This window comes from Anopheles merus, chromosome 3R (genome assembly GCF_017562075.2).
Source record: "Anopheles merus strain MAF chromosome 3R, AmerM5.1, whole genome shotgun sequence".
Classification (NCBI taxonomy): Eukaryota; Metazoa; Arthropoda; class Insecta; order Diptera; family Culicidae; genus Anopheles; species Anopheles merus.
In genome coordinates, this window is record NC_054084.1 from 5,748,361 (window position 1) to 5,763,506 (window position 15,146).

General features: G+C 45.6%; 1 protein-coding gene across 6 annotated transcripts in view; it reads right to left on the reverse strand.

Annotated features, from left to right (window-relative positions):
• LOC121595284 (protein spire) overlaps positions 1-15,146 on the reverse strand; it is a 118,324-nt gene that overhangs the window by 37,913 nt on the left and 65,265 nt on the right. For all 6 annotated transcript variants that reach the window (XM_041919152.1, XM_041919153.1, XM_041919154.1 and 3 more), the window contains exon 6: positions 5,296-5,490. In XM_041919152.1, coding sequence (XP_041775086.1) covers positions 5,296-5,490 — 195 coding nt within the window. The remainder of the gene's footprint in view (positions 1-5,295; positions 5,491-15,146) is intronic.

Below are 15,146 nucleotides of genomic sequence, written 5' to 3' on the forward strand. Positions count from 1 at the left end.
CCGGGAAGAGGAAAGAAGCGTTGTTACTGTGTTGATTTCCGTAAATGTGTTAAAAACGCAGACAAAAAAACGAAAACAAACTCAAAACTCAAGCGCGGCTTGATTTTTAACGATCGTCACCGCGTCGCGGGCAGACAAGCAGCGACCACGTATCGACAGCATCGAAACCAGCGGCCAGTTGAGGACCGCGCCGCCCAACACAACCGGAGGAAAAGGAAAGAAAAATGTATTATTCGAAGATTAATTAAAGTACATTCTTTCGCATCGTGTTGTGTACCCCATTTCGTCCGGCACCTTATCGTTCGGTCAATTCGGTGCATTAACGGAAGAGCTGCACAGATCTACCGTCTGCGTGTAGTTTGTTTGTTTTTTTCTGTTCACTACCTTTCGCGTGCGTCGTTATCGTATCGCGCACGGTGGAAAAACGAGATATCGACCGGTGGTGTTGCATCGCGACTGTTGCACTGCGCTGGGAATGTGCAGACGGGAAATCGGGAAACATTTCTTTTCGATTCCGCCCGTCCGGTACAAACCTACACACACACACACACACACACACACACACACACACACACACACACACACACACACACACACACACACACACACACACACACACACACACACGTCAACTGAAATGCAAGTGGTGAATGCCGTTACCGCTCGCTTGGCAGCATGTTTGTAGCAGCTCCGTTTTCGGTGGAGTTTGTTTCTGTTTTTTTCTTGCTGTATTTTAGTGCATTTTATATCTGCTGTACCGAACACGTTTCCCGTAGAAAGCACCAACTTCAGTTTTGTGCGTTGTTTTCTTGCAATGAGTGTATTTTCCTCCCGCTCCCCAGATTCCTGCCTTCCAATGCAGCCAGGGGAAAAGAAACAAAGTCCTTTAATTACCGGATGCAACGGTGCAGCGTGGTGCACACGCTCAATGCAAAATGGAACCTGACTTTCACCTTCACCCGCGTTCAAAACAATGAAGACGAACAGGTGTGAGTGTGCATGCGTGTGCACGGTGGAAGCTGTGACTAGGGGATGACAGACAGCAGACTTCTTGCGTTCGCTGATTGCCTTTATGCAACACGCCTTACGCGCTCCAGTCGTATCCTGAACCGCCGGGACGGACAGAAGAATAGAGCCATCACCCCGCATTTTGCACAACGAAACGGAACGGATCCGGAGCAGTCTGGCCGGCACACCGGGGCCGCAGACACAGCTCCACTGTGGACGTGTAGGATATGAACGAAGGAAGAAAAAAACGTCCTTTGGAATGTAATTGCAACGAATGGGCAAGATTGGCAACCAGAATCCTTTTTCCTTTTCCACTGTCGTCTGCTCCCATTTACGGGAGAGAAGTAAAAAAAAAACATTGGCTTCGAACCAAAGCATTGCTCCAACGCCAACGTTCAACAAACTCGGACGGAACGAAAGGAAATGGAAAGTATAAAATGAATTGAGTGTACTGTATTTTTTTTGCTCACCAATCAGCATGACACATTCATTTTCGTTCAAAAGAGCTTAATTTATGCCAGCTTCAGGGCTGGTCAGCTGTCAACGTTACTGTTTTCGTTTTTTTTTGCACTTGCATTGCAACTATTCGGAAGCTCAAACGCACGGTGAGGTTCGTCTGTTGTCCGTGCGTTGAAATCGTTTGATTTAAAGCGTTCATTTGTAGCACACCTGCAAAAAACCTGCGCACAAGCAAAAGCAAGCACAATTGTTTGTCATACTTTTAAATGAGCAGCAAAAGCGTATTGGACAGATTGCATTCCAAAATCAATCCTTGTTATTCTAGGCGGCTTTTTAAACTACATTCAAATACCTTACCCAAAGCATGCGCAAAGCAGCATTATAGACAGGGCGCCCATTGAACTGCACAGTTCAGACCTCATTTGCTTTCGAAAGCCATCCTCGAGCATAAAACACTGATGCTCCAGTAGCACCCTTGCCAAGTGGATTTCAACGAGCGACAAACGACGGACCGCACACGAATCCCGGGGTACAACTGGGTACAAAAACACAACCAAAATCACCACAATCATTGTAGTGACGCTTTCCACGGTAATTGAGCATAATTCTGGTCAAACTGGGGTGCGTTTCAGACAAACGGCTGCGGCTTGCCAGTACCACTTTCACGGCACACGGCCAAACGGTCGGCGCACGCCCTGCCGGTTTTGTGAACTAGGAAGACAGGAAATGGTTAGGAAAATTGGTCCCTTAATTGCTACTCCACTTCACCCCGACAAGTGAAGGCTTACTGGAGCATCTGCAAATAAGCGCAACACACACACACAAATGGCAGTAGCTGCTGTGTGGCTGCCGTGTGTCGTACTGTGCTCTTTTTATCGTGCGATGATCAAATGGGGGTATACTCTGTGAGGCGAAGCGATGCTCCTGACCTTATGATGAATTTATGGTTAGTAGGATGCTTTCTTCACATCGAATCATCGCGCGCATAGACCTTCAAAAGGTTGACCTCAAATGCAATGCAAGCATCACTCACGCGGGAGATGAGGTGGTAAACTAAATTAGCCTCATTATACTATCCTTCGCAGCGAGAGCAAAGCTATTTGCATTTGGTACATTTCACCATTTGACTCTCTTTGCTACTCTTTGCTCATGCACACAAACTCTGGAATGACAATTAAAATATGTCAAACTCTTTTCACAGCCACGTTTTAAGCATGCGTGACATAAAAATTATGACTGAACCAACCATTCCCATGCGGCTATCGTTTCTTTTCTATTATCTGCTGAATTATTCAACTGTTAGTTGATGAATTTTGGAACCTTTCTCTCTGCTCTGCTATCCAGTCCAATCTCATCAGTACCCCTCCCCATCGTCACACATTTGTTCGAACGTTGTAAAAGCGCAAGGGACGATATAATTTTACGATTTCTGGACACCCCGAGCAAGATGAATTGATGTTCACGCCACGACGCTTGTGACGGTTTTGTGTGTGCCCTGTGCTCCGGTTGGCATAATTTTGATATGCTCCAATGATCACGCCACACAGTGCCGTACCCAGTCACCAGAGGGAACGCAGACAGGAGAGGAAAGGTATATTTGCATGATGGGGATATTTTTACACACTGGCGATTGGTGAACATCAGTTCCGTTCGCCCAGATTACCATTTTTTCTTGTTTCGATTTGCGCTATCTTTGTGTCGTGTTTCTTTTTTATTTACCTCCCAGCCATGGAAATGATCGCACGTCGGTCGGTATTGCCATTTTTTTCGATAAAGTTGTGTGTTTCGACATTCCCGATCACTGTAAAATCACCACCAACAGTGACTAAAACGCAATCAAAATTTAGTAATATATTTTTATGAAGTCCAATGTTTATGAGTTTTTCACATCCACATGCTACAGAGGCTTGGGTCCGGATTCGTGCCGTACCAAAAGTACAACAAAAGGAACCACAACACACACAAACACACACACACACACATTCAGCCTCCGTGTGTAAGGGTGGAATTTTAAATAAGGACTCACGTAATGAGCGAGTCTCATTTCACTCCGGCCAAATATCGTTTCATATTTGGCCCCTTTCGCATTGTCATACATTTTCAACTAGATTCTTTCACTAGCCACCGTAAGCCGAAAAGAAAGATCTGCCACTGCACGAACCGAACCCGCTTCCCCGTCTGGTAAAGCACAACCGATTTTGTCCGCACGAAATGCACGGTGTTTCGGCATTGTGAATATTCACAAAAGCATCCGACAGACCGGCGCGTCCGGCGTTTGGGGGCGCACCATTTTCCCGGGCGGCCTTTCGCGAAGTGTGCGTTACTGCACGCACACACAGTTTACCACATCGAGATTTTGCACCGATGCGGAAACAAGGGTGCCAACAGAGGGTCTAGGGTTGTGTTGCTCTGTTATTTTATTTTCATGCTTCGCTGCCAGCTGATTGGTGGTGTTTGTTTGGCAAACGTTACCTAACCATTTCTCCGAATATTATGTCATGTCGGTTGCGTTTTTTTAGTAAAAGTGACTACAAAATATTAGAGCAAAACTTAATAAGCTGCCTGCTGGAAGGAAACCGTTCCCTTTCATGTGCACCGACGCCCCGACTTAATCATACATTGGACAGCAATTAAGCTTCGTGTTTACACTTAGTCAAATGAGCATGGTTGTGTTTACGAAACAATTAAACTAAATGCACATTCATTTTCTCTGACCAGTGCACTCACCTTCCAGTTCATTCTGTTCATCAATCATCATTGCCATTGCAGGACTTATGCAGGTTTGAGATGATTTTATCTTGTGACTTATATGACGATTGCTAGATCGCTTGCAATCAGAGAGAGAGAGAGAGATCGACACAGCCCATTTGCATGCACAATCACAGAAAAGAAGCAACGAAACTAATTATTCCACTATCACTGCACACAGCAATCGTAATCGCAATGAAAGCAAGGCAACCAACGATCCCTTAATCATCGCCCTTCGCGTTTCAATCAACCGTTTGTGGCTGGCAAGGCGCTGAACAGAACACGCAGCAATTAAATTAATTGAATTAAATTAAAATCATTCCAAACAAACCAATAGGCACAACAACGCTCAACTGGCTGGAATAGAGCAAAGCATCGAAGTAAAAACACAGTTCACCTCTGTAATCAAATGATTTCGCTGGCTGTGTTTCGTACTTAAACATTTCCCAAGCGTTCGACCCATAAGTGTGCGGCACTGCCGAGTAGAAAAGATCTTTGCTAGAAAAGACATCAATCGTCGGCGTAAACAACATGCAGAAGGGTTGTAAAGTTTCTGCCAAAAGTAAGGTAATTGCTCATTTTTCATTTCCATTTCCATACGCTCCACAGCCCCCTCCCGGCTGCAAAATGTCTTCCTTTGAACGTCTCATTACACACACCGACAGCTCGGGCGCTCACTTTCTCGGGCTCAATTTGATTGATAATTCAATAAAAGCTGTACCTTTTTCCGTGCGGTAAGTACAGCTCGTTAGGAAATTTGTGAGGAAATAGGATGATTGAGCTGCCTTGTTTGGCTGTGTGGAAATTGCAAAAACATGCAGAGCAATGTTGCAATTTATCCAAATTATCCCCCTTGAGATTTTAATGTGTAACAGTTTGCGAACTTGGCCAACTGCAATTTATCAGTAAAGATACTGTGCGAAATTTAAGTACGGTTAGTTCAACACTTTCACGAAAATTATACCATAATATTGGTGCAAGTTTTTAATAATTAAAATCATTCGAAGGGCAGTTCCTAAATTATAGGAATGCAACACTGTTCGCTGAAGAAATCTAGAAGGAAAGCCAACTGTAACTCACCCAATCGTTGAAGTGGATCTTCTCCAGCTCCTTGCCGGTCGTTTCCGCCTGGGCCTTTAACCGCAGGACCTCCGCTTCGCCCTGACATACCCGTTGTAGGAACGTGCGCAGCTCCAGTGTTTCCGTTACAAGCGCCCGACACACGGCCCGATAGTGATCTTCCGGCTTCGAGGGTGATACACGCGATGAGCAGTACTGCAAGCAGAGAGTCAGCCACGACATACAAAAAGAAGAAGAAAAAAACAAAAGCGTGAGAAATGATGATGAAAGTGACGTGGTCGTAAAGATTCAAAATAGAACCAAACTCGTTAAACGAGTAAGAGATGAAATGAAACTATAATGATAAAAAACGGAGCCGTTTATTGCGGAAGAAGGTATTGATTTCAAGCCTCATTAAGACAGTACGGTAAACTACCAAAACTGCCCTCCACCGTCGACGCTTTGCACTTTTAAAGTGCATCAGAGTTAAAAGCGACAGGAAACACCTTTTAATGAACTCTACACTTCCGCCACTTGCTCGTAAAGAAAGCTCATCTGTATGTCAAGAGCTCGTCATCCTGTGGACAATATTTGCAACCACCTATGCCCCCCTCCGCACAGCGCACTGGCAAGGGCGACCGTGGGTAAAACGTACAAAAAAACCTGCTGACAATTAACAGCGACAGCAATTTCATGGCATGCGTACGCTTTATGCACTAAAATGCACCGGCACGCAGGTCATTACAACTACCGGACTCTCTTATCTTGTGTCACATCCATCGTTTCGTTTCCTCCAGTTTTATTATGCTTTAAATCGAAAGTGTAAACTAAAGCAACAACAAAAAAACAAAACAGGCCCTCAAAATGCATTGCCCTTGTATGCACGTTTTCATGCACGTTGTATGGAAAACTGTCCCTTTTCTCTTTACTGCTTCGGTATCAGAGCGATACCTATTTTACTTCCTTTCACCTCGCTGCATGAAAAGGTAATAAGAAACCCACCCTCCCACTGAGGTAGCTCGTTTTAACGCATGTCACACACAGGGTGGTCACCACACATCATGCGCTGCCGCACTTAGAAACATGATCTTTTCCTCTTTCCTGCTAGTTTCCCCTCTGTTTTTTTTTAAAGCCACACTAAAAGTGACAAAATCCTGCTCCAATCTCAAAACACATGCTCCTCGTCTAATCCAACGATAAATGTACACAAAAATACACACAAACACATATAGACATTGTCGTCCCAGTGCCCCAGAGAAGGTTTGGGAGAGATTATGGCGCTTTCATTCTCATTGGTGACCCTTTCGAAAAAGACGTTATTGTAGTCGGAAAATTAGCCTTAACGACTCCATTTTACGACGCCTTTCCGTTCACAGTGCATCGTGTCGCGCCTAACCTTGGTGTGGCCTTCCTAATGCCCAACAGACCAACCGAACAAAGTAAGTCAACTGCAACCATCATCAGCGGCGGCAGCTTTTTAGCACTCTACACTTTCTTTGGCTTTTCTCTTGGGGTGAAGATTTTGGAGGATTAAATAGCACCCACGAGGTGATTGGGAGGCTCGCGATAAGACGCTCCTCAAGTGGATGTCCCCATCAGCAGCATCATGTTGGTGGTGTGGTTGTGGGTTTTGAAAGCATTCCCTTTACACCTTCATCCCTACTGCGATTTAAAGTAGGTTATGGCTTATTCTTTCCCTAACCACGAGTTCGGCGCGTGAGGATGCACTTATCGCATATCGGTGGTAAAATATTTAATACCTCTGTAATTGCTACCCAAAACGGATCACATGTAATGCATGCTATGGTTTAGTTCGTGCCTTTCCAGCTGCAGCTGAGTCGTGAAACTGGAATAAAATTTGTTTTGATAAGAAGCATTACTTGGGGATCACATTACACTTCCCTTACTCCGCCGGTCATTCGGTTTCGGAAAGTGAAAACGATTCCCGGGGGTGCAAAAGCATCCACAAGATTTCCATCGCACTGTTTTCGGCCGTATTTCATTACCAAGGGCAACGGGACACACAACAACCAAATCCAAAGGCAAGACCAAAACCTCCCTGTCGTGGAGGAAATGGCGGGAGAAGATGATAATGAAAACGGCGTGGAAAATAAGCTGCATTAACGAGCGCATTAAAATGCATCTGAAACGGAACCTAATTTTGGCTGCAAACGAGCTATTAAAAATTATACCCCTGTGGCCCGCTGGAGGGTGATGTTTGTGGCTTTCTTACTTCTTTTTTGTTGTTGTTGTTTTGTTTCTTAAAGTAGAGTCTGAGAACGATCGTTGCACATTATTTTTAGCCACCGATGCATGTTGTGGTTGCAGCAGTATTGACTCGGCCCCTGATTACGTTTCCAGCCTGCATATCAAGTTTCTGCGCAATAAAACGACAATTACGAACGACACACGCACCGCAGCCGAAAGTAGTTTTCCCGAAATAAAGCAATAAACATTACCTGCTCATAAAACGAGAGCCTCTTCTCTGCTTCTCGGGATGCCCTTCCAAAATGTAGCAATATTTAAAACAACATCGCACACACTACTCCTCTCCCATTCGGTGATGGTATCGAATATTTTACGCAACAATCATAAAATCGAATCGCCACACAACCTTGGGCGCGGGTATTAAATTTCCATAACCCAAACCTGTGCAATGTACGCAGGGAACTGTAATGAAGGATGGGATGTGGGGAAACCCTGGGTAAACGATGCAATTTATTTATCGCTTCACTGCTGCCGCAGCGCTAGTCTAAAACAAAGCCCCCGAAAAATCAACAACCGGGAGAGCGAAACCCTTTCCCTGCATCGACCATAAGGCGATATAAAATATTATGCTATATTTCGATATGGTCAATCAGCAGGGGCATGATGTTCCCGGTCAGCATGTGCCTTTGCCCCTCGATGACCCAATTTTTCTACCGGCCCAATGTGAATGGGACGTGATGATTGTGTGGAGTGTGGATGTTTGCCGTTTAGGGAAGGGTCTGAGGCAACCCCACATTCTACGATTGCACACATTATCGCCACTTCTTACCCGAACGTAACGCAGAGAGGCTCAAGGCCGTTTCTCCCACGGGGCCATCAAAATTTATTGCACTCTTTCGACCCGGTCCCAGCCCCGCGATTGAACTGCGTAAATGGGTTGGTTTTCGTTTTAAATATTGTAAAAGAATAATCATAACATTCCCGATGATCGTGCATGCGCATGTAGGCGGGACGAAGCGCATTGGACCATATCGCTCGCGCCGTATGGTTGGATTATTTAAATTGACCGTTAAAAGCGGTATCGGTGACATCGGGTCATCAGCGGCACCAGTTACCGACACGCCGTCTTCGTCACCAGGAAGCCGATAAGGGATTGGGCCAGCTGAATTCGGGGTGCGGTGGCGTAATGCAAGTTGATGCTGTTGCGCTCTAAGATGAACATGCAACGGACACGTGCTGACTCTTCTTACTTCATCGTTTTTATTCTCAACATAGTTATAAGAGCTCTTTTAGGCATGTTTCTGTTTCATCTTCTCAATTCTAAAGACACGGTACATTGAAATATTGATTCCCTATTTACCAACCTTTTTTCAAACACTCATTCGAGCGGTGGTCGGGGAGATGCTGTCCTCCCACCGCGTAAGGGAGATCTCTGTTTTGTTTTGTTTTTTTGCTTCGTCCACTGTAGGGCATTAGGTTATGAAACTGGCCTTAACGCGGTCGAACCAAAAACCCGATGCTCCATCGGCAGCAGCAGCAACACAGCGAACGACCTCGCTAGGTCGAATTCCACAAGCGTAGGACAAACGCATAGGGACAGCCGCGGTTCCACCTAACCGTGCCGTTTCTCTTACCTACCCAAGGGGGGAACGCCCCAGCGTGCAAAGCCCTCCCGCACCGTACCGTACCGGTCGGATACCACTCCACCCGCTGCCAAAAAATATGTCACGTGTTCGGCCGATGGTTCGAAGGTTATGTCAGAGATATGGCACCATAGTTTTGGGGGGCGCCAAATGAAAGCAAAAGCCAAACTGAGGGAGGAGCGAAAAAACGCAACCGCTAAACAAACACCCCAGTGGAATAGAAGGTCTGTCAACGGGAAAAGGGACAATAGCCTACAATCGGACACTATGTGTGTGTGTGTGTGTCGCATAACGAGCCGAGACGTCGACGGGGACGCCGACGATAGCGCGCCAAAAGAAAGAGGTACCAAACCTTCCGCGCCGAAACCGGTGCAGCAGTTGTAGGCCAGTAGCATGTGCTTTTTTCGTTCCACTATCTGCAGGGCAGCTGTGGCGGGCTGTCCCGTTGTGCGTTGTTTTTTTTCTGTCTCTATTACAGCGGCTTCTAAATCAGCTGTGCTTTTTTTTGACCGGGCAGGAAATGGCTATCATAATTCACAGCCTCCCGCTACACCCAGGTGGCTCTTAGTGACTGAGCGATAGTCGCTTGGGGTTTGGTGTACCTTTCTGTGAGCTTTTGTTTTTTCTTCCACCTTTTGCTAATCGCTCCAGCTACCAGAGCAGTTTTCCATTTAGCTGATCATTGTTTGATAACATTGGGATCATTCATTAAAGGTGACTGACTCTGAGCTTAACTTTCGCTTTCTTGGTTAAATAATGGGAAGGAGAATAAGTTAAACTGTGCTGAAGAGGATATAAATATTCCAAATTTCAGCAATAAATTTAGTCATTTGTTACAAAGATGAGAAAAAATGCATTGAATTTTAAATTAAATAAAACAAACATACAAGGTAAAATGAATTTTCAACTAAAACGGAAGCTGAGCTGAAAAACATCTCCTTCCGAATCGAAACGAATCTTGAATGTGTCTGAAGCGAATCGAAAAACAAACCTTCATTATTTTGAAATTCAAATACTCTACCGTTCCAAAAGTAAATGCTAACACCGTAAAACACCTGGGTGGATTTTTTGCACTTCCAATTGTTCTGGCCACATCAAACAAATGAACTACGGGTTCAACAAATTACCCCAACTTTCGTACGGAAATCAAGACAATAAGGCAGCATCCATTATGACGCCCAAGTTTTGGCGAACCGTTAACACTACCGGTAACCTCCCTCGAAAAGAAAACAGTTCTTTGGCCTGTCTACTGAAACCGAATCTAAACAGACCTTTAAAATCAAACCTCAAATAAAACATTTCCATCGACTGAATAACCCGAGCACTAATTATCTCACACTTTGTTTGAGTCGCACATACGGTCGCCCTAGTTGGAACGGTTGCCGCTGCACAACCCAACAATCAAACCACATCAATGACCACATCCAAAGGAAGCCGCCAACGTAACGCCGAACCAGCCGCCCAGAACAACTGCAGAGACGCCAGAAAAATGCCCAAAAACGGTACCCCATACGACCAGTTCGGGCCCCGGAGGTTTTAAATTACAGTTTCCATTCAAAGCCAGCGGACATCGGGGTAGGTCGAATGCAAATACGGCACTGGGTGGGTGGGTGACCCGAGACTATGCCGCACGCGCGCACACTCACCCACTTCCATCCAGGAAACCCAGGAAGTGCAGGCACAGGCAGATCGAGACGCATTATTTCTTCGCTTCTAAAACATCGACAAAGACCTTGAAGGCCGATCCCGGTCGGACAGAACATTTTAGCGGGATATTGAGACTTCCTCGAGGGCGTGGATGGTCTTTTTTTGTTTTGTTTTGCGAGAGAAGGTGGGAAGAAAGATGCCTACGAAAGGGGGTGTACCGATTGAGTAATTTAAATCAAGACCAGGTAATTTCCCATTTTCGGTTACGTTTGCGGCACGTCGGGCGGCACGAGTCAAACACAGCTTTACTACGTTTAGAAAATCAACAAAACTGGGAAGGGAACGAAAAAAAGCTACAATCCATCTGAGTCAAAAAAAAGGCTACACAAAAACATGGGGAAAGGCGCATGGCAGGAGGAAATGGCGATCCGACAATTTTGATGGTTTTCTTTCCCGCGCCATGACGGTGCGATTCGAACTACTACTGCCAACAGCGCATGAAAGGCTATGTTCAACATTCGACATACTTCACAGGCGGGCACTGACGGGAGGAGAAAAACGGATTTTTCACTAAAATTGTCTCCAAACAAAAGATCTCTCAGTTTTCCCTCCCATCTCATCCGTTTCAGCCCGACTTTTCCGCAGCGCCGCACAAATGGCAAACGTTATCGGAACGGAACCGACGAATGAATTTGCTTGCGGGTAAATAGCTTTTTTGGGAAAATTGTTTTCCGTCTCTTCTGTTAAATGTTGCGAGGCTACAAAAACGTGCGGCTCGGTACTGAAGTTCCGTTATGAAATGTTTTCTTCATGCAAATGCAAGACAGACTTTCGTGAGCTCGGGAAAGAAAAGTTGTTTAAAGAGCTTCTGGGGTAAAAAAGTATTTGACAACGCTGTCGGTGGTACTCAAGCAAGCGGAAAATGGCTTCATTACCGTACGGAAACCGTCGCCAAATGTGTTACAAGATCTCTACTTGTGTTAGAAATCGTATTACGTATAAAGGCAATTTCGTTTGAGCTTCGAAGGTACACTCATTGAATTTATATCTGTCTTGAATATTTAATTAAAAATTCAATATTCGACAGAAAACTTTTATAAACACAACAGGCTCTGCTCAAATGTTTGAAGCTCAGCAAACCATCACCAATGGCGGTAGAGCGTCCCAAATTTATGCAAACAACTAAATCCCTCAAAACCGTGCCGCTTCGTCCGAGCGCAATGCTTAAATCCCCCTCCGAATAAGCCGAAGATGTCATGTTTTGTGAACACTTAAGCGCCAACCAAGGCAACTCATCGGACAAACATTCCCCCTTAGAGCCTGTCAGCCTGACGGCACTCACAACGGCCCCAGCATCCGGTATCGATCCGCTGGAGAGAACGCTCACGATCCGGTAGTTCGTTGCCATCCAGCATCGTAAATCTTCCGAAAATAACTCAGCCCAGTCTGGATGAAAGCACAATAACATTGGAAATCGACCAGCAAGAAAACATCAAAACTAAGAAATCATTCCAAAACCACCCTACCCAACAGTGTGCCCAACCGAGCCATGGGATTTGATTTTCCACCCGAAACTAGCTCCGATCATTAAATTATGCTAATTTTAAATTATTACCCATAAAAATCCGATCCGATCAGCTACCGGACTTTTCGCTCATTTGCTCACGCTCACGGTCGAAACTGGATGCTTCCGACTGGATGACGACTGAGTGAAGTACACGCTTGCATCCCCGGTGACCTACGAAAATGGGCCAGCAACGCTAAGCCACTCGCCAAGGTGGCTAGCCCCGAGTGCAGTACTTAAAAGCGGATAATCTTCCACGCGGACGCATACTAAACGACGACCACCAGTGACCTCCGGATACAGTGCCTTCCGTTCGTGCCGAAAAGATGTTCTACTTTTCGGTGCTGTCGTTCGCTTCAAACAGCGATCGAGAGAAGATATCTTCATTATGTTGCTGTACGGCTTGTGGTCCCCCACCCGTCCAAAAACGGGCACCCTAATGAAGTATAAAATATTCCAACAGCCTCCCAAGCGCAGACCTATTTCTGATCAATCATCCATCATCGCGGACGATCGGATGGAGGTGAAATCTGCACAACATGCATGCCAAACATGCCGTGACGATGCCGTGCCGATCAGTGTTTGATCGAATTAGGAGAAAGTTTATGACTTAATCTCTTATGGACAGGCGACGACACCAACAAGTGTAGATGGCTGGGCCGGAGTGAAAAGATCAGGATGAGAGAGTTCGGGACATGAATGATTTGCAGTTGGAATGTGCTGTTCTTCAGCATACACGACTCCAATCATAGAAGATACCTTCCTTGATGAGCATTAGGGGCAGCAACACATGATATCGCTTCCTAAAGAGAACCAGACATTACAGCAATGTGTTTAACCTACTTCTAAACGACATCCCCCTAGCGAACAGCGGCCGGATCAAGCAGTAAATTCTGAGCTAATTAATTTTGCAACATGATACGGGTCACTGGGAAACGCTTTTATTAGTGGTCGCTGGCAAAGCCCGAAGGAAAAGAGCTATCTATGGCCTCAAACAAATATAGATCCAACGTACAGCTGATCAAGATCCCGACAGACGAGGTCAATATGCGCTTAGCTCGGTTTCGGTTGTGCATGATCGATGCGCCGGTTCCGGACGTCGATGGGAAATTTATGAGTAATTTATTCTCATTAAGCACTTAGCTCTTCGCAGCACACCGTACGTACCGAGCAAACGATCGTTCCTCTTCAACCAACGATAGGACACTGAGATACTCGTGCTCCCCTCAGAATGAAGGAGTTTTCCATCAGCTTTCTCTCCAAGTAAGGCAGCGCTATCGAATCAATAGATTACATTGATGTCGAAGGTTAAATGTTCGGATAAGTAGGTCGACACACTGTTGACTGAGCGCGGTGCGCATGAGCTGGATGAAGCATTTCCTTCAGATCAGATCATAATCGACCGATGTGGTGATGAAATGAACCAAACGACCTTATTAATGTCTTGTTAGCTCTTTGCGGCACATTTCACACACACACACTCGGTGAAACTCTCGGTTATTAATGCCATCCTTAAGGTACGGTTTGCAACGGTCTCACATCGAAGAATGGACACGCATTCTACAGGAGTTTAGAAATAGAAAGTTAAATTCCCACCGGCCGGCTTCAGCGAAGCGCCCCACGCCGCCATAAATCACTGTCGCCACAACGCAAGCATCACGATTTCCGCATGCCTAGAATATAATCACCAACAGGTAGGGCCGCGGTGTACATGAACAAGGAGAGCAAGAACGATATGAAGTTAAACGCCGCTGCTCACGTCTGGCTGGATCATTTTTTCCGTTGCCGATGGCGCCGCCACTCGCCGACGTCAACGGTGTACAAGCGCGTCTAAGGAGTGGCACAGGATTGAGCCGTATAGTTTACTATGGTTGATGGCTGTAATTAATATGTAATTCATCTACGTCCTAACCAGCCTAGCAGCATAGTTCACTCAAGCTAGACGGCGGCAGGTTACTGGACGTTGAGGAATTAGCGTATTCTAGTTAAACGATGAATGATGAGGTATCTGACGATGGAAAAAGGCTGAGATAGAAATTCTTAACAAAACATCTTCATGAAAGCGTCATAAAACACATTCCAGAGCCCCATTTGTAGTAACAATGTCTCTTCTTTGGCAGCTCATAAAATTAGTACATTGTCATGTCAAACACAAACGACTTACTCATGTTTGCTAAAACAATTCAAGTTGTATAACCGAACCGAAGTAAACAGTGTATTGGGAACATCTAAATCAACAGTTCTACCGTTGGCATGGAATTGCAAACAACTGGCTACTTCACGGGTAGATGATTTTCAGACGCCATCTAAGATGTGCTAAGACAACAATTGCCACTCTACGGACTCCAGGTGTCAACAACAACAACACATGCCTACCTCCATTCTTAGCTCAACGAACCAGGAAAGGTGACCTACCAATGTTCCAGATGCTTTTGTTTGCCATTTTTTTAATGCAATCGCCCACCGTTCGAAAGAAAAACCCTCAACCCGGCCCAAAGGTGTCACCGGTTGTCTTAACAAACAATGCGTACGAAGAGCAGTACTTCATACCGGTACTTTACCGCTACCAAGTTCCCGAACAGCACACGGACCACCGTTCTCTGTGCGGCATCGACACTAAAGGCAATATTCACGCCTTCGTGCGTACAACGATGTCCGCTGCAATGAGGCCACCTCCGCGCGCACACACACAAAAAATGAAAGAATTCTCCCCCGACACACCGGGAAGGCATCGGTAATTCGTGCAACACACGTAACTTGCTTTATGTCATTCCAGTTTCTTCTCTCCAACGGCTTGTTCGCGAATTCCA